The following is a 20908-nucleotide window of genomic DNA, read 5'->3' on the forward strand; positions in this document are numbered from 1 at the left end:
TATGCTATACGCTGTTAGCTTGTCCAATTTCTTGGTTAGGTTAGGTTAAAAATAGACAAAGCCATGAGTATTTCTTTATGACTGACCCCTGACAGACACATTATACGCATCCCTGGTAGCAGATATATTTATAGTAAAGTTAAAGACTAACCGAATACAGTACATTATTTCATAGAATTGTATTTTTTTAATCTGTTCTAACCATTACAGATTTATGTAGGTAGTACATACATATAACATAATCCCTGATCACTCGTTGTAGCGGTTGTGAAAAAGCACAGTAGGGAACGATTACGGGTTGTAAGCACTTATTGATTGATGTATACCAGCGAGAGGATTTGGGTTACATATCTAACGTAATATTTAAATAAAAAACACATTAAGCCATGTGTTACATGAATATAAAAATATTTACAAAGAAAATATTAATATAGGCTGGCCTTGGGGGAAGCGAATCCATTCCGTTTGCTAAAAATATACGATACAAATAGCCCTTAGTACTGTTATCCAAGCATTTATTTGACCAAATTCAGATAAACTCGGTAGGCTTAAAATAAAAAGGATAAAATCGGTGTACCCGCATCAAAATAATGACACGGGGAAAAGAAAAAAATAGCTTCATGGGCTAAATTTAATAGTCTGTCCGTTTAAATCCAGTTTTTCCTTATGACGTAAATTGGGAAATGTATTTTAAAACGTTTCATGTAATTCTGTTTTAAAAATAGGCTAATTCAAATAAGATTTTCTTCTTATAGATGTGCTAATGTTAAGGCTTTCCGATCAGAGTGTTGTAATGAACTAAAATCTGTGCGTTTTCTATACATATGTATATGATGTGAATCAGCATAAAATACTAATTACCATTTTTTTAATTTCAAATGTTTTCAAGTAATAGAGTTGGCAGTGCCTCGCGTGGCTCGTGTAGGAACTAATAATACACCGAGCGGAATAGCAAGCATCACTGGATACGTAAAGTTGCCGTAAACTCAAAAATGCAAGATTCTTGCCAAAACGCAAAACGCCTGTGCACCAAAGTTTTTATTGTTTTACTTTATGAGCCGACATTTTATTCGTTAGAAATTTTGCCTTTGTCGCAAAACAACGCGTTTTTTTAAATTAAGTCAATTCTATCTTCTTTAATAATTATAGAGGAAGCGGTTTTGTTTTTTAACTGGCTTTTATGATAGACATGTGTTACCATATTTTCCTTAAAGGACCATGCAAAAAAATGTATGGGCAGTGTCCCATCCCATCAACAGACATGGGACAAGTTTCAATATCATTATTACCTCCCATGAAAAGTCAGTACCAATTTTTAGTTCGGAATTCGACGGGGTTTTTTTTTTTTAAAAAGACTTTTGACAAAAATAAAGTATTTTTATTTTAAAATAAAAAAATACATTTTAGACGATAATTACAAAAAGCAATTGTTCAACTTGACATTTTAAGTATTAATAAAACAAAAACAATTGTGCAAGTAGATACTTAATAACAACAGAACTATTATCCAGACAAAAATAACGTTATATTATTCATCTATTATAATAGTCGATAACATTGCCGCTGGTAGATTAAAGTCGATATGCCGACTTTTGCCCATATACCATATAATTGATATTATATGGGCACAACTTCCAACCGTACGCGCCCCTGTTAGGCATGTGCAATACCACTGTTCAATAGCACGTCTGCCAGTTTCACGTCGGTTTATTAATATGTAACAATAATAAACGCGCGATCTAACGTGTCGAGATTGTATTCGTCCTCTAATTAACCAGACATTATCTTCTCGAATATTATACCTTGGCAAATCAGTTAGCTGGTTTTCTCGAAATAATTCAATATAATAAATTCCATTCCGAATATTTTCCGCACAGTAGGATTTTGCAAGTTTTATATGGTAGGTCCCCAAGGCGAATAAAATCATATCATCATCAGTCAGTTCTGGAAAGTCCTCAATATGTGGCATGGTGGCCTCCATCGTCACAAGAGGAACAAGGAGGGAGGGTAAAGTACGTCTTACGGCTGTTCTCTCTCGAGTTTTTTTTAGTTAAATAGTACATTTTTAATTCAGTTCTTAATCTTTATCTTTACTAATATTATAAAGCTGAAGAGTTTGTTTGTTTGTTTGTTTGTTTGTTTGTTTGTTTGTTTGTTTGTTTGTTTGTTTGTTTGTTTGTTTGAACGCGCTAATCTCAGGAACTACTGGACCGATTTGAAAAATTCTTTCGATGTTAGATAGCCCATTTATCGACGAAGGTTATAGGCTATATATCATCACGCACGTCACGTAGCAACGAGAAATGTTACAAAAACGGGGAAAATTATGACACATTCTCTCTTATGTGACGCAAGCGAAGTTGCGCGGGTCAGCTAGTACTTAATAAAACTGTATAAGTATAACATATTTTTTTTTTTGCACGATAACCCCATATCCTACAGTGATGTCGCCATAGAAAAAAAATAATCATAATGTCGAGATGTATTTAATGAGATATGTTTGGCATCTGTTGATGATATGGGACGATTTTTTGCATAGTCCTTTGTGTCTAATATACTAATAAAGTAGAAAATCCGTCGTCTATATTATAATAGTAAAGAAATTAAAGTGATTTAACGGAGATTGAAGGACGCGGTCCGCTCGGCTATTTGCCTTCCGAAATGAGTTTTCTCAAAGACCTAAATAGCTTTCTCGTACAAAAACGGTAAATTCACCTCATCTTATCAAATTCTGAAGACCTTTTCCTAGCAAATTAAATGAAAGAGCATTGTAATAGTTTAATACCTGAAGCTATATTTATATGTAAACATTTACAAATAAATAAGTAACAATAAACTGTCGCATAATCGTTCAGCAGCGTAAAATAAATACAAAGTGACTGAATAAAAACAAAAGTCAGCAACATTTAATACAAATAAAAACGTACTACTCGCGAGCAACGCTAAGTTTGTCTGTAAATTATGTACTCAGACAAAATTAAAACCTGTGCCATCCCGCTGCTACTAAAAACATTGATTAACAACATTGATATAGATGGCGCCAGTCGCCGAGAACACATCAGCTCCGCGTAAATTAATGTTTTAAAAATAGTAATTGAGTGTTGTAAGATTAGTATTAAGTGTTTTTGATTGACTATTACTTTGATACAAGTCATATATTGTAGGCGTACTTTTATATACAGTGTTAAGAAAAATATAAGCAAAAAACGATCTCCAAAGTAAAGTGCAGTGATAAAACGAAATAAGTGTTTTAAATTACAAAATAAGAAGATAAACCACAGTGCATTAAAATACCATTAGAACTTCAATATAAAATAATCTCAAAATAGTGCCAAACTAACTTTAAAACAAACAAACATTATTCAGTGATAAAATAATACGTTAATTTTATTTAAACTGTTGTGGCGTCAGTCTTATTTAACTAGCCAATAGGAACACATCCCGATCTCCACGGAAGTGCAACCGGTAATTGAATAACAAATTTAACAACGATTACTGAAGCAAGTTTGGCGCAGTGGTCATTGATGCAGTTGTAATCTGCATATGGTCGAGGTATCGTATCCTACCAACACGATTGTCTTTTTGTGATTTCTTCGATTTAAAATAAATTGTAAAGAATAGTCATGGATACGGCAAACGAAAACATAACATTTCGGACAAAAAATAATTTGTCTAGAACATTTTCTTGTGAAGAGTTCTTAGATTCCCTAAGTTCAGATGTGGATGAGACTATTGTAGATTCATCGCGCATAGAAGAGATAACAGAGCTCAGAAAGCAACTACAAAAACAACAAGATTTACTCGCTGATGCATATCTAAAAATTAATCAGTTAACATTGGAAAATAATAATCTAAATAAAACTATAGAGCAATTAACTGAGACTAACTACGATCTAAAAAATAATTACAAGGAAAACCTATCTAATAAAAAAACTAAAAAAGGCAAACAGTGTAGCAAAACTGATGATAGCACATTAAAATTTTGTAGCAACAAAACACAGCAAACTTTGGCTCTAGCTGATAAGGCAATAAGTGTAAGCGAATGCAACGAAAAACACTTACGAAGTTCAGAAAATGGTACAATAGAACATAACTCAAATTCACATCAAGATGGACAGAAAAACATACCAAGTAAGATATGTATAATTAGCAGCAATAAAATAAACAAAGTGAGAAAAATAGCAGAAATTACACTTCAAAATAAATCTGAAATATGCCACTATCTTATGCCTCACAGTAGGACGGGACAAATGCTGCAAAATATAGAAAATAAAATACAAGGCTTTACAATGAACGATTTTTGTATTATTTTAATAGGAGAAGAAGAATTTAGAACAACATACGATTATGTAAACTTAATACTATGCATACAAGCTTATCTGAAAAAAATCACATATACAAACATTATTATTTGCACTCCAACCTTCAAATGTGGCAGAAATACGAACATGTATAATTGGAGAATTGAAAACTTCAATAATCAACTCTACCATGACATAAACGCTCATGAATATGCCTACGCGTTGGATTCAAACCTAAACCTTTCCTACGATTACACAATGTTCCATAGACGCAGTGGATCTCTCAATGACAACGGCATGCGAGTTATTTTCAAGGACGTGAATCGACTCATTCAGGACATCAGAGAACATAGCGCTGAGATACAATCGTCGGAAATACAGGACGAAGAACTCGACCACAGTCAGTTTTTTCTATGAAAAGTCCATTTACATAATGCACCAAAACATCGCAGGTCTCCTTAATAAATGTAATGAGCTTAGCGTCTGTCTAGAAGATTTAAGGTCAAAAAGTCTATCAACTATCGACGTCATTTGCATAACAGAACATTTCATGATGTCGGGCTATGAACAATACTTATCTCTAGCAAATTATAACTTAGCAGCGTGCTTCTCTAGAGGTGACTGTAGAAGAGGTGGTTCGTGTATACTAGTAAAAAAGGGCCACCAGTGGAAAGAAATTACAGACATTTACAGATTCGCAATTACCAATATATTTGAATGTTGTGCTATTGAATTGATACAATGTGGTATAACTATAATATGTATTTATAGAGTTCCGAACCTGAGTAACCTGAACGCATTTTTTGTCCAATTAGAAAATATGTTAGAATATGTATTAAGAATTAAAAATAATAAAATAGTCTTGTGTGGAGATCTTAACATTGATACTTTAAAACGTAATAACACATCTTTAGAATTAGAATGTCTTCTACTTAATTTTAATCTCAAACTTCAAATTAATCAGCCGACTAGATTAAAAAGTGGCACTTGTATTGATGTTTTCGCACACAATTTAGGTAAAACCTGCCAAGCAGAAGTTATAGATTATGCTCTCTCAGATCATACTTCACAGGTATTGAAATGTCCAGTAAAAAAAGTGTGTTTAGTTAATCAGTGGTATGTCAAACGACGCGATTACAGTGGAAATAATATGGATAAGTTTAATGAATGTCTAAATAGCATATCTTTTTCGGAAATATACAACACTAATGACCCAAACAAAGCTTTTGAAATATTCATGGAGACGTTCTTGCTGTTCTATAATTTGTGTTTCCCTTTGAAAAAGATATTAATAAAAACAAACAGGAAGCCATCATGGGTTTCGCGGGGAATAAGAGTGTGTAGCAAAAAGAAAAGAACGCTACTCTGGCAATACCGTCTTAAACCTACTGATTTAAATAGAAATAGGTTTAAAAATTATTCTAGGACGTACAAAAAAATCATTAGATTAACGCAATATGCACAAAATAACAATAAAATTAAAACATCTACTAATAAAGCAAAAGCTACATGGGATATCATTAATAATTCTAAACCGAACGTGCCTAAGAGCACTATCCCACAAATTCAGCTAAATAATGAAATAGTTAATAGTCCATATGAAATAACAAAGGCATTCAATGACTTCTTCATAGACAAAATAACACCTATTCCTGATCGGGGTAAAAATATCACAGTAAATATTCCCAGTTACGTAAACTCGTTCTTTATGCATCCAAGTACTAACCATGACATAGAAAAAATAATTAAATCGCTAAAGAATACCAATAGTGTAGGTCATGATGGTGTCTCTACCAAAGTAATTAAATATGTCTGTGATAATATAAGTGAACATCTTAGCTATATATTAAACTTATGTATTTCTGAAGGTATCTATCCGGAGAATCTGAAAACTGCCATTGTTAAACCACTTCATAAAAAAAATGATAAAGAACTTTTGCAGTCATATAGACCTATTGCACTCATCCCAATATTCTCAAAGATATTCGAAAAGTACATTAATGATCAAATCTATAGCTACGTAGAAAAATGTAATATATTATCTAAAGACCAAAAGGGCTTTCGAAAAAATAAAACAATTAATATGGCAATATATGATTTTCTAAATGACGTTATAACAAGTGTAGATAATAGAGTGCCAGTATGTGCGTTATACTGCGATATGACGCAGGCTTTCGATTATGTGGATCATAATATCTTAATTGCTAAGCTTAACGCCTATGGTATCCGGGGTAACGTTTTGCAATTAATCGAATCATATTTAAGAAACCGCAAACAGTATGTAGAAATAAGTAGAATAAATATAAAAACAAAAAAAGAAGAATATTATAAATCGGAAACTAGAACGACACTGTATGGCGTGCCTCAGGGCAGTGTCCTAGGACCACTTTTATTTATATTATATATTAATGATTTACCAGAAGTAACCGACAACCCTATGACACTATTTGCCGATGACAGCACCGTCATTATAAAATGTAAAAATAGGCAAGATTATCAACAAGAAATAAATACTACAATTAGGTCCATAATAAATTGGTTAAATAATAATAATTTAAGAATAAACATAGATAAAACTAAATTAACTTTTTTCAATCAGCGTATAAATACATGTGGTGATCTTAATATTCAACACAATAATAAAATAATAGAACAGGTTGATACTAGCAAATTTTTAGGCTTAACAATTGATAAAAGACTAGATTGGAAGCCACATTTAGAGGAACTAAGTAAGCGACTAAGTAAATCTGCGTATATGTTACATAAAACATGTCCGGTGTTAGATATAGATGCAAGACTAACGGCGTATCATGGCATTGTCGGTTCCATTCTTAGGTATGGAATACTCTTCTGGGGAAACTCAACCCACAGAGAGATAATATTCAGATCTCAAAAAAGATGCATAAGGGCTACTTTTGGATTAAAATCGACGGATTCATGCAGACCATATTTTCAAAAATATAAAATATTAACCTTGCCATCACTTTACATATTTGAAGTTGCTATGTTTGTCAAGACCAATCCACATTTATTTATGAAATTATCAGACGTCAGTGATCGCAGCCGCCGTGACAATGAACGATTGTGTATAAGACCATCGCGGACAGCCCTAATGCATAAAAGTGTGTTCTGCATGGCACCTCATATTTATAATAATTTACCAAAAGATCTCAAAGATATTAGTGTAATAAAAATTTTTAAGAATAAATTAAGAGAATATTTAACCACTAAATGTTACTATAGTATAGCAGAATATTTATCTAAATAGTTTTAAGAATATAATTTTGTTTTCTTAATTTACAGTTTGTTATTTTAATATAATATATATAATAAGATATTAATTATTATGTCGAATAGAATTAGGTATATACCTAATACATGTAAAATGTTATTAAATATTGCATGCCGTGTGACGGCCAGATATGTGAAACTGTATTATAAATAAGAACCCTGAACCATGTTTGTTGCAATAAATAATTTTGAATTTGAATTTGAATTTGAATTGAACTTTGAATTTTTAGCGTGCGCTGTTCCCGGCACATAATACCCTGTCTTCTCGTCGTGTCTACTGTAATACGCACAGACAAGGGGGGGTTGACAGTGAGTGTTTGCACACCCATCCTCGGCCCCACAGCCGTCGATGGGATAATAGCTGTACTCCGCGCACTCGGCGCACTCGGCACGACACTGAGCCTCGCCGGGCCACATCAGATTTCGTTCGGCTTAATGAATTCCCGCCGTATAAATACGTTATCGGTTTATTCTATTCGAGTTTAGACACTCGTGAAATGAAATTTCGGATGGACATTTGTTAGCCTTTTGTAAAAGCTGGAGTATAGGGCGTATGTGGATCTTTTTTATAAATAATGTAATTTCATTCTGTTTATTAATTCTGGCGAATACAAGATGACACTATTCAATATACTTTTAAAGATGAAACGACTAAATATGATTTGTTTTTATTGATTTGTCAATATCATCGATAAAACAAGTTGTCAAGTAGAGACTCCGACTGGAAGTCTGAAGTCTCTTGAGATATCTTTGTAATACAACAAAGCACACGGGAATAAATACCAATTTTCACCTCAAAGGAAATCTATCTGTGGAGGCGAGGAGCAGCCAATCGGAAAGCAAACGCAAGGTAAATATTATTTGGAGATTTCCTTGAACACTAGTGAGGGTTTGAAGTCACGTAGCCGCCAGTGATTTCAATTTCGCGCGAAGAATTCGTGCAACCGCAACCGAAGGATCTCTCGACGAGTGAAAGTACACAGGACACGATAAGAATTGTCGATAAGTACAAGAATATACGCGCTTAACTTCATGTTTACTCTGAAAAATAGTTTAAGAATCCAGGACAATTTTCTATTGCTTAGTAACATTATAAACGATTCGCACAACAATCATTTCTATATATCATCGCGTCAATACCGTTTCCACGTGAAGTACCTATGCCGCCGTTTAATAAAACAGTCTGAAACTATAAACTAATACTATTAATATACAGTAGTAAGTATAGTTAGAGCAGGAATAGTCGCGGGTCGGTTGTCTCAAGGGAATGTGGCGACACGGGCCCATATTAAATCGCACGTCGCGCTTTCAGCCTTATTGCGCGCTCTTTAAAATCTTCCTAATACCCCACCTCTAGCGAGTCAACGATATTGAACAACTTTCCAACTTAGAACAAAGTAATTCGAAAACTCTTAGTTAATGTAGGCTTGAATCTATAAAGGTAAGATATTGCTTTACCTTTAATATACGGCGGTGCGGGTGTGGTGTGTCAATGTTGAGCCGACTGAGGGTCATTTCAAGTTTAAAAGCTATTTATTGAGAGGGCACGTGAATGGAATTTTGTTGTTATCTTTGACAGACGGAAATTTGACATTGACACATAGTTAAGTAAAACAATATAATTATAGTACTTCATAGATTTACACGGTGACTATAATCATAAAATTTAAAAGCTGAAACATCGTTGTCACAAAAAAAGAACTTACAACTGAATATAAAGAAAAAAGAACTCTACATTTTCACTGCAAGTTTTCAAGTAAAAATACATATTTTCCTAACTCATTTTCTTATTCAATATTGGAGCTAAAGTGATGTTAGATGTAAAAAGTGTTCGGCGGGGAGCAGCTGGTGGCTTCGGATTTGTTTACGGACAACTGTTCAGAAGTAGTTAGCGGAGGATAAGTTGCATGTTTGAACTTGCACCAGTTCAACAAGAGATGCATTTTAAAATGTCCGCCGAACAAAGTCCCAACAAAAGTAGTTTAGTAAACGAGCCCGATGTTCACCATCGGCCAGATGTAAGTTTGTAATTCGAGCAACAACGATAGAACATTATGCATAGAATTCTAGAAAAGTACTGTATTTTTGCTGAAATCGATTCTTTACACAAGTTTCTGCATTTCAACTTGAAAACAAATCTACTTCAATTTGGCAAAGATACCAAGACTTGAAACTGTCTGAGACTTCGCAACCGAATTTAAAGTTAGAGTAAAGCTGGCGGCATCAATCAATAATATTGAGATGCATTTAGAAATTGTTTATTTATGGCATACAATTGTTCCATATTCAGCTGAGCTACAATTTGGTTACAATGTTGTAAGCTTGTGACCTATATTGTACTCAAAATCGTAAACTTTTTGTATGAATATAGAAACATAGACGTCGATACCACGATATTTCACACAACGCCCGACGATTCATCGATCATATTTCAAATAGAGAACGCGACAAAATGTTACGAGTGAGTCAATAAAAAAGTTGTTGGTACGGCACACAGCAAATAAAATAAACCTCCGATTCTTTCAGTTTTATATCGGTATTTGAAATAGAGACAGTAACAGCTTCCAACACTGAAACTGTATCAAAGCTTCGGGTGTAAAATCTTTTATATCTGAGCGTTTGTAAGAAAGCAGGCGAATTATCACTCGTCGCGTGAATAGTGAAAGAATCTTTTAAATGGCGTTGGGAAACGTAAATTATCGGTCTCAACACCCTTATTCGAAGCAGAATTTATCGCCGTCGAGTCACCTGTGGGTCGTACTAACTATCTACTAACTAGCTGAGGATTAAAGGTATTCATATCTGATCCAACTTTGTTAATTGATTGGAATCAGGTATACCTACGACAATATATCACTTGTTTGTTTACGCACATGATTGCTGGAAGAATGGCGTAGGCGGTTAAGATGATTTAACATTTTTGTGGTAGAATAATATAATACTTTAGAAGGTTGTATTAAGTTTTTGTCCTTTTCTGTCTACTATTAATTGGTTATGATATAACTCTATGCCTTACTATACTGAATACTGTTTACTTTGAAAAAAGTGCCCTTCTATTTTAGACTTCCTTTAAAATAATATATTGAACTACTTTTCGAAAAACATATTTCACCATTTTGTCTCTTGGGATTGTCAATGAAAAAATCTTGACTCATTACCACTGATTAAAATAGGCTATTTTAACTGCATGAAAAAAAAGGATTCCTACCAAAACCAGAAAAATGTTTGTCCACCCATTGCATTGGAAGCGGGGCCGGGCCGCTATATTCAATAATACAAGGATGCTGAATATCAAAGTAACTTATTACTCAAGTCCCAAATGCCAACAAAGGCAGGCCCTTACTTTATATTGATACCTAAACTACACAGTAGCAAGTAGACATCTATACTAATCTACGGATTATGTTAATGTGAACCTACTTATCCAGAAATCGGATCTTTTTGAAGAGATACTCTTTTATTTATATTCAAATCTTTCGAGGAGTAAAAAGTATGTAAATGATGAAAGGGGTGTAGTTCCTGCCGTCTCGAAGTAAATGGTTGAAAATCTATGTTTTTATCGCATGACAACTAAGTTAACAAGAAACACTCGATCCCTCTGCAGAATACGTTTTTGTAAAGATAGTGTTGCAAAAAAGTGTCCAAACATAACATTGAAATTGAATAAAACTATTCTCACTATTTTAGCTACTTCATACTAAGCTCAGTTTGGTGATACATATAATTGATTACATAGCTGTATTATTTCATGCTAGCCTACTTATCAATAGTAACATCAATACTAAGTAGGTATAGGTAAGTTAAGTTCACTCGTTCACAGTGCCACGGTGTGTCAGTGGGCTCAATTCTTTCGACACTCAATTTATATGATTTATGTAGAAACCGTTACATAAAAGTCAGCCAAAATTTATATCATCTAATTCCAATTTACGGAACTTTCGCTTTGAAGTATTTTCTCGTTTCGTCAGCATTTAACGTCAACAAAGGATTTCAAACACTTTTAATTACAAATTAGTAAACTCAGCATTTTTTCAAAGAGAAATCAGTTTTTCTGAATAATTATTATGCAAAGCTTAATTAACTGAGCGTAAATTAATTTACTTTTTAAGAAAATTAGGGTGACAGTTTTGTAGAGGCGTCCTACGAGATATTTCGTCATTAAGAAAATTGCTAATTTTCTTTTTTTTATCACGCTCTGATGCTACCATGGCGCTCATTAAAAATCATTTTTACGACGACGGCGAGGGTTATAAAATATATTCTCCTGACATTTTTTGCCGCATATTATTCTTTCAAAAATAGTTGTGCGCTATTTAGTATGTGAGCCGAGTGCTCCCAGATTGAAGCATCGATATAAAACCCGAGAGCTTTTCTCGTCTAGGCAGTTATATAGGTAGACACATTAGTCAGATTGAAACCTCTTTGCCGAACTTAGAATTGCAAAATAGTGACTGCAGTCGTTCTCAAATGCTGTTTGATTCAAAGCAAACGCATTTTATTTTGACTTTGTGTTTGAAAACACCGCAATCGGAATAATTTTATGAATAAATAATTAAAATAAAAATTTTAAATACAACAAAGATTGCTGCATAACTTTCAGTTCATTTTAACGAACACAAACTTTTTTGAAAAAGAAACAGTAAATTATAATAGGTATTTTCAGCGCGGCCTGCGGGCATGCAATTATACTGGTAGAAAATGTAGAAATGTGACATATTAAAACTTTGTACTGACTGATTTATAATATTGTGGCAACATAAATCGTTGTGCATTTGTTTCCCCCGAGGAGGTTAATCAAAGTCGAGGAGCGCTCCACGTCAGCTAAAACTAATTTGATCCAAAGTTAGCACTTTCGCGGCCAACTTATTTGCCATAGTAGTTATGATCTTAACACAATGTACATAATATCAAGTTGAGGCTCGAACTTGTATAATAATACAAGACATATCTTCATAACTACAATACGTGAGTAGTGACTAGTGAGTAGGTATAGGTAATCAAAGATGTATTTGGTAAGGGCGGTACGAGTCAACCACCATGCCTGAAAGTTAGTTCAAACTTCGATTATATTGAGCTTAAACGCGCTCTACCTTGAAATATGGGGGATGCCTTTCGTTGGGTCGGGTGTTTCATTTAAATAACACGATAGTAATGGCCGTACAAGTCCGACCAACTAATTATCTGTATCGAAGTCGATTTTGCATTAGCTTCGGAACTTCCAACGACTCTATCTACAGTTAATTAAATTGTTTTACACGATATACCTACACATAGATTGTATTAAAATTTGTAATCTTTAACCTTGTTTTGTTTTTTACAGTAAATTTATATTGATTTTGATTATTACTAACCAGTACTGTTAGGTGAACGAAATTCACATGCAGTACTCTTATAGTGTTTTCATATAACGATTATTTATTAGTGAATATTATTAATAAAGGTGATAAGATAGATGCGTCACTCACCTTCTTGGGCTTGCCGTTCTTCCTGAGGAGCTTGGCGCAGCAGAGCCCCCTGGTGTCGGGCAGCGGCGGAGGGGGGCGGCGCGACCAGCACAGGCGGCGCGGGCTGGCCACCGCGCCCGCCTCGCTCCGGGCCTCCTCCTTATCTTCACACATTACCACTACCCCCTACCACCCTGCTACCATTACACAACCCACGAAAAATCACAACCTCCAAGATATCGATGCTTTATGAGAACCTCTGGCATTGTTTTCGCCTATAAAACTACCAACACTCGCCGATAGAGCTATCTTGTTGAACGTACGTTATAGAAATAGCCGTGACTTAAAGAATCGTCTTCTGTGAACCGTATCTATTTAAAGCCTTACAAAAATAAACTAGAGGACCTTATGAGCGATTAAGTTCGATAGGTTTGTACTATTTTTAGGTGAAAATAATGATTTGAGCTGCACAAACTATGTGATTTCTACAGGAAGCTGTTTTAACGTCCGATCCAGCATCTGAAACAAAGATTTAAGATTATGAGAACAATTAAGTTAATGTGTAGAAATGTTTATTTATGGAGAATTTATATCCGAGAACGACATTTAAGTACGTAAACCTCGCTATTCCCTCTTCATTTTACTTTGGCAATATAAATTTACAAGCATATCACAGTACTTATGGAAAACAACTAGCAAATCCCAAACTTCCATAATATATTTTCACAGCTTTATTTGTACAGGAACATAAAACCATATATCTAAACATAAACCCCGTTATAAATTATCTAAACTGACGTAAAAATGTTTCCGACAAAAGTTAATATCTATAGCATCCGACATAATCCAAGACTTCCATTGTAACAGAAAGTTTGCACATTAATGGGCACAGCGGCCTATCGGGACTTAAGTCAATGAGGCGATACAAAGAAACCAGAGTCTAAACAGATTTGAGATTAAGTAAGAATAAATCCACCAATCGATTAGCGCGATATTCTTCGGTTTGAAGTTGACGGTATCGGCGGGGTCCCGCCGTGTACTCAGTGTACTACAATAACGAACTTAGCAAGTCGGCTCTTTGTAACGAAGCTCGGTTCAAAACGAACTTACACTAATTTCCATGTAATTTGTGTTCGTACTCAGGATTTGGCTCGAGTCGTAAAGTAAAAATGTTACTTGTAGACCGCACCCTGATGAATATTAAACACAACACGGCTAATGAATGCGCCAACTTGCTCGACATAATTACGCCAACTCATTGAATTCTTCGCCAAACCCCGACCGACACTTATTTAAATTCTTAACGGGTGCTCTAAGAACAATCTGTGCGCCTATATAATACATGTTGAGTCGACGTACCTGAGACTTTTATTATTGGCCAGTATTTTTACTTAGGAAACATTCCTCGTGTTTTTCTAAACCGTACTCATTGTAAGTAATTAGGAAATGGCTGACCTTTTCCTTAGTAGAGTACGACCTACCTACACTAGTTGTGGGGCGGCTGTTACAAGTACTACTATTACTGCGAGTGCAACCAGACGTTAATTAATGGTTACGCTGAAAATAAATTGTTACAATGTCATACTTGTTTTTGACTTTATGTTATAATGTTGAAATACTATTTATTCGTGATAATTGTGTTCCAATTTTCTTTTGAATACATACGCTATAGAGGTATATCGAAATTGTTACATAAGTAAGTATATGTGCAAGTTGAATACCAAACACATAATTATATTTAGTAACCAGCTAGCAATTGAAAGAATTTGGATAGAAGCTATATAATAAGTACTAAACTGTAAATGAAACCGAAAATAAAATTGATGAGCCCAGCTGAACGCGGATGTAAATAAAAGTCGAACCTATAAGGAGATACCTTCGTAACAGAACATAGTTCACACCGCAATTTGGAATCATTCCAACAGCTAATATCCCATTCTGTTTGTCTTTCGAGGCAATAAAATGACTTTTATGCAAATCATAGGAATTCTATACATTTTTGATGAGCCACCGCCGACGCATCCACGGCGGTTAATTAATACATTTCCCGTCAAACTTTGAAAGTTTCAAACTCACGGATATTTTTGTGTAAAGTCTTGTTTGCATGAATACTCTCCGTTTGTCATTCTTTATGAATATAACGACGGATATTTTGCATTCATTTTTCGTTTCATTTTAATTTAAACCTGCGTAGCTCTAGGACGTAGAACTTAAGATTACTTCAATGCCACGTAACTGAACTGGCATAAACCATGCATACGATAGATACATTTTGATGCTAGGCTTCAACTCAATTTAGACATTAATGTATTCATATACATATAGTTGCAACTAGGGGGAACCAGCCAAAAATATATTTGAAAACAAAAAATAAAAAGGTAACCGTCTTTCAACGCGAGTACCTACAAAGGAAAATAAAATTGCTTTCTTAATGGAAAATCAAACAATCTCTACACGCACTCATTAATATGTATTTACGTCGGTAATACCAACAGCCACAAACACTTCCTGTATTTTTATGAAGCAAACACCAAAGCGCGTAATGTCTTAACGTGACTCGTGAGCATCAATTCAATAAATATTCTTTTATTTTCCTAATACGAAAATGGCGGCAATAAGGATAAAAATATGAAAGCTTCGTTTAAACGAGCTTTGAGAATAAAATCTCTTTTATATTCAGCCTCATTAATGAGTGCAAATAAGTTCCAACCTACACTAGACCGAGGTTTTGTTGACATGCTAGCGAATAAGCGGAGGCTTTTCGTTTTTTCACTTTTCCACTCCCATGAAGTGTGCCCGCGTCTCGACGTCGACAGCGCATAAACTGCTTTTATTATAAAATCAAGCGCTTTTCACTCAAAAACGATAAGTACTCTCGTCTGGCGTTTGAACAACATGGAAATGAGAGAAAGGAAAATTAGCAGTATATTATATAATGAAAGTCGACTTTATTTACCCGCTTTTGTTTAGACACGTATGCGTTTGAGATAGAACAGAAAAGCTCTCGGTTTGTTTGCTTTCACTACGTAGTTTCATTAGCTAGACCCGTAATGGAAGAGGTGGGAATACAAGTTGTGTTGAGGACGAAATAATTAGATAAGTATATATCTACTTTTGTATATTAGTTAGTCATAGCAGGTAAAGGCTTTAACTTTGGAATAAGAGATAACTAAGACAAAAACGTGAATATTTACAAACTTCAGTATTGTTTTATGAAGTTGTTCAGCTTCATGAATTTTGTGTCTTATTTATTTGATGTCTATGTGCCGAATATTTGTTTATTTTTCATCAGCCAATATTTATGTATATCCTTTAGTTATTTAGCGACGAAATGTATTAGAAATTAATAAATAACGTAACGTAACTAATTAAACTAGCAGTTATCGGCTTTTTTATTAGTTTGAAATTTTTGTACTTAATTGTAGTCCTTAATATTTTGCAAAAATATTCGAATTGATTACAGGAGTGCCAATAATATTATGCGTTACCCTGTATTAAAAAGGTAGTAGGCAATAATATTATTTTAGGAGACGCTAAAGTAGACGATTTTAAACAAACGTTCAAACAAAAAATATTTTAAATAGCCTACATAAGCATTTGTCGGAGATATAATGTAAATCCCCGATTACGTACCAATATATAACTGAAAATAATTTTGTACTACGTTGTAATTAAACAGAATATAATAGGTTTTCATTGAAAACGGGCTATGTTCTGCTAAATTAATTCTCGCTTAATTACAATTTCATGAAATAGAGCATTAATTTGGTAGGTACATTTACCTACGTTGTTGTTCGTAAATATCTAGTTTGTCCACATCAAATTTCATGATAAACAACATAATGAGATAGATAAATTAATATATATCGCAAAGAAATTCGTTAGTTTTAAAATAGAAATACTGGACATAGATTTACTACTTCACTTACAAGTTGCTTTGTAATTTTTGTAGGCTTCAAAAATATTGGCAATAAAATATAAAGAAAACAACCTTTTGACATTATTTTGACTGTATAGAAAAATATTACTTTCTGAATTTAGCTGAATTTTGGACGAATGAATTACTTAGTTTATACATCATAAAAAGCTACAAAACAATTAAATTAAGATTATTATAAATCGGCACCATTTTCAGAATAAATAAACGATATAAATAATAAATGAGTAAGTATAGAAATTAATCTTTATTAAAATATTGTAGGAAGCGAAAAAACCCGATGTCAAAATAAAAACAAAAAGAAGCATCTACTAAATATTTAACCGTCCTTACCAAGTCTTAATGAGCCAGAAAGAATCAGTTAAATCTGCACAGAAGGTCCACCCACGAAAACTTAAGTTCGGTTCAATTTTAAAACGTTCTCGTCGAAAGTTATGTATAAAGTTTTACGTAGCAAGGATGCCGCGAAGTGCTACGGCGTAGCCGAGAGCCGGTCGCGCTCTGAGTTGGCGCCGTAGTGACGCGCGCCTTTTATTCCGTCGCCCGGCTCTCCCGCCCGACTAGTTCACCCTTCCCGCCTAAACATCCCCCCACGGCTGGAACACGCAAAAATGCTCGACGACTGCCGACGCTCCTGGACTGTTTTAATAACGCCACACAAAGAAATAAACGCTCTTGCGAATTCAACATCAACTTCCTTGTTCTTTATCATGACGCCAAATATCAGATGTCAAGTTGGTTATATTACAATGAGTTCGATCACCGTAAGTGCATATTAACGTATTGATATTTTCGTAGGTATAATATAAATTTTCTCTAACTATGAAGTGAGAAAATGAAATAATTAATAGATACCTAAACATTATAACTGGGCGCATGAAGAGTGAACACCTAATACCCTTGTGGTTTCGGATCAATATAAGTAAATAATAATATTATTGATCTGAATCTAGTTGTAACTATATCTACCTATATACGTATGTATTAAGAAGTATATAAATACATGTTTATAGGTGGTTTGGTTACCTGGTATGTGTAAACCTCCACTTAGTTTGTAATTAGATGACCGTGTGAAAATACGATGAGTCCAAAAAAACATTGTTATTATGGTTATTTTCGTGTGTATTACTCGTGGTTTCGTATAAGGTAGGTATAAGTAACTGAGCCATAAGAAGCGATATATAAAAAGTACTCTGAGAATAGAAGAGTTGATATAGTCTTTAGTCTGTCGTTTGTAGCTCACTTGTGTGATAAATAAAAATGAATGTACTTGTTTATACTTTTAACTCACGAATAGCGTCGATTAAACTAAATTTAATATAGGCTCTATGATTTAAATAAATGTGATCATAATTTGATAGATTTGAGTATTTCAAGAATTAATTTAAACATATTATAGGTAGGTATCTAACGTCGAATCTCAGTCAGGAACGCTGCAAAAGAGTAAATAAAGGTGCAGCAGCATCCCTATCTAATTGCCTAACCTGTTATTTGGGTACGTACAACAACAATTCACGTGTTTATAACCTTTATTGTGTAAACAACAACACTATCCACAATATGGGATAGCGATAATAACAAAGTTAAAACCGATACGAAACTAATAATAAATATCGTACGATAAATATCATTTATCTCTCTACCTGAACCTTGTGCTACGGGACGAATACATATTTAAATAACTATAAATACAACTCACCTTAAGATGCCTCGTCTGCGGCTTGACAATCACATGATACACCGATATAATCGCAACAGTCGAGATATAACATAAACCAGGGACACTGAACACAGCACAATACAGTTTGTTTACATGAATCTAAGCTAAATAAGATATAATAACATGTTGTGCTAGGGCGGGCTCGCAGCGCCGACTAGCGGCGGGCGCGCGAAGCTGGCGCTAGGGCGGCGGCGACTGGGGTCGCGAGGGTACCGGCTGTGGGCCTTTTCCCTCTCATTCGCACACACTTCGCCTTAATTGTCACAATGCTCTATCGCGTTACGCAAAAACGACGCTTTTATCAATGACATAGGAGATATAATATTACTACGTACGCGGCGACACGGCTCGGCCCCTCGCCAGCCTGCGCGTAGTGGCCTTGAGAGGGCCTGATGTTTTCATCCCGTGTGCGTAATAAAGCGCTTAGGGAGGGAACAAGTGACTTTAGCTGAAGGATTTATGGAGGAATCTCTAAAATTAATTCGACCCGATTGTGGCCCTCCCGCTTGTCATGGGGTGAAGCTACCAGATTTAAATATTATTTACATAATTGCACATTTGATACAATTCTAACAAACATGCGGCTTGTTTTGACATTTATTTAAAATATTGCGTATTGTATATGGGTATGCTAAATTCATAGTTACATTATCATCTGCAAAAAAAATAGGTGTAAGAGCAAAACCCAATTTTTTTATGTATTTTTTTATTTGAAAAAGAAAAAACTGCTACACTAGTACTACAAAAATAAATACATAGGTGCTCATTCAATCATTTCAAACAATCCAATTACATTATATTTATAAAAAAACAAATACATTACACAAAAAATTATTTTTGCTACATATTTATTTTAATTCATTGAACAGTATTCAATGTCAAATGTTAAACATAAATCTTTCTATTACAAAAATTGCCGAGTTACAGTTTTCGAAACAAAAACAAAAATCCCTTCATTCCTTCCTTGTTGACACCATTTCCACCGATGAACACCCATGGCTAAAATAGAACAAAAAGACACATTAGAAAGCATATTGTCAACAGAGGGACATAAACTAAAGTAGATCCTGGTGATAGTTTTTAATGAAATATGAGGGTCAGGTAAAAAATATAGTTAAGTATTTCATTCTATACCTAATAAATAAAGAGACAGCATTTTTATAAACCTATCAATATTCCACTCATCGAGCTAACTGTAGTTACTCCTACGTGGTACCTAAGTTTACCAACCATGATAAATTAACTAATATATCATCATATGAAAGAGATACATGATTGAAATCATGTTTTGCGATTATTTTTGATAAAGACATTCTGCCCGGACAAATTGGTAGTATGTAATTAATGCTCATTATGAGCTAACAAACAACCATAGCAAAGCAAAAGTACTTATTACATAGTTATATTATACTTTCATAATGTAATCAAGCTTCATTGTTTGCATGAGCATAAATTATTATTTTTTATTTTGTTTACAATGTGTAAATAAATTATTTAAAAAATGATAGATATAAATTTATGTAAACTAAACTTAACTAGACAAAGGAATTTTTTTAAGTTAGTATAAAGTATCCCGAGTTAACATCAAGGTGGCAGAGTTTTGTCGTAGGCCTAGAGAAAGAAACCTTCACCGCTTAGCTTCATCATACAGAATGATACATCATACGGGTCATACGCTCAGAAGACATACTTACAGAAGAATCCAGAGTTCAGATAAATACTTCACTCCTGGCCGTTCTGGCCGTTCTGACCATTCTTGGCCTTCATGTTGTTGTGATGGATGAACAGGGCCAGTTGTTCTTTTTCCTTTTCCTTGGCCTTAAGCTTGATTCTGAAACAAGTAAATAAATTAAAAAAAAATACTCAAGTGATATGATAACAAATCAACAGTTCACCAATTAAAAATATTATTATTATTAATTACATACATTTTGTTATGGTAGCTGTGAATTATCATTTTTATTTTCTTTACTTTTTCAAGATACTCCGGTGTAAGAAGTTCGGGGTTCGCCATCGTATACAACCGCTACGTCCGCTACGATCAAGTCAGAAGATTGACTCGCTTTTTAAGCGGACAACTATCAAGATAGGAAAATATTAATAAAAGTATACAAGTCGCAGTACTGTTCGCAATGGTCGCAATAGTTTAAAATCGATAAGTTACGAGCAGTGTTGCCTGAGTAAGTAATTAAAGCGCCAATTTTTTTTTGCTTTT

The 20908-nt window shown here is 34.2% G+C and overlaps 1 protein-coding gene across 2 annotated transcripts in view; it reads right to left on the reverse strand.

Annotated features, from left to right (window-relative positions):
* LOC142979512 (uncharacterized) overlaps positions 1 to 18870 on the reverse strand; it is a 43853-nt gene extending 24983 nt beyond the window's left edge. Inside the window, exons 1-2 of one of the 2 annotated variants that reach the window (XM_076124451.1) lie at positions 18673 to 18870; positions 13058 to 13555 (exon numbers count right to left, since the gene is read on the reverse strand). In XM_076124451.1, the coding sequence (XP_075980566.1) occupies positions 13058 to 13210 (153 nt within the window). In that variant the 5' untranslated portion in view covers positions 13211 to 13555; positions 18673 to 18870. Of the gene's footprint in view, positions 1 to 13057; positions 13556 to 17306; positions 17465 to 18672 lie in introns of those variants that run through there. The other variant, XM_076124452.1, reaches the window with a different exon arrangement.
* Between the last annotated feature and the right edge of the window lie 2038 nt (positions 18871 to 20908).

Source organism: Anticarsia gemmatalis, chromosome 16, assembly GCF_050436995.1.
Source record: "Anticarsia gemmatalis isolate Benzon Research Colony breed Stoneville strain chromosome 16, ilAntGemm2 primary, whole genome shotgun sequence".
Lineage (NCBI taxonomy): Eukaryota > Metazoa > Arthropoda > Insecta > Lepidoptera > Erebidae > Anticarsia > Anticarsia gemmatalis.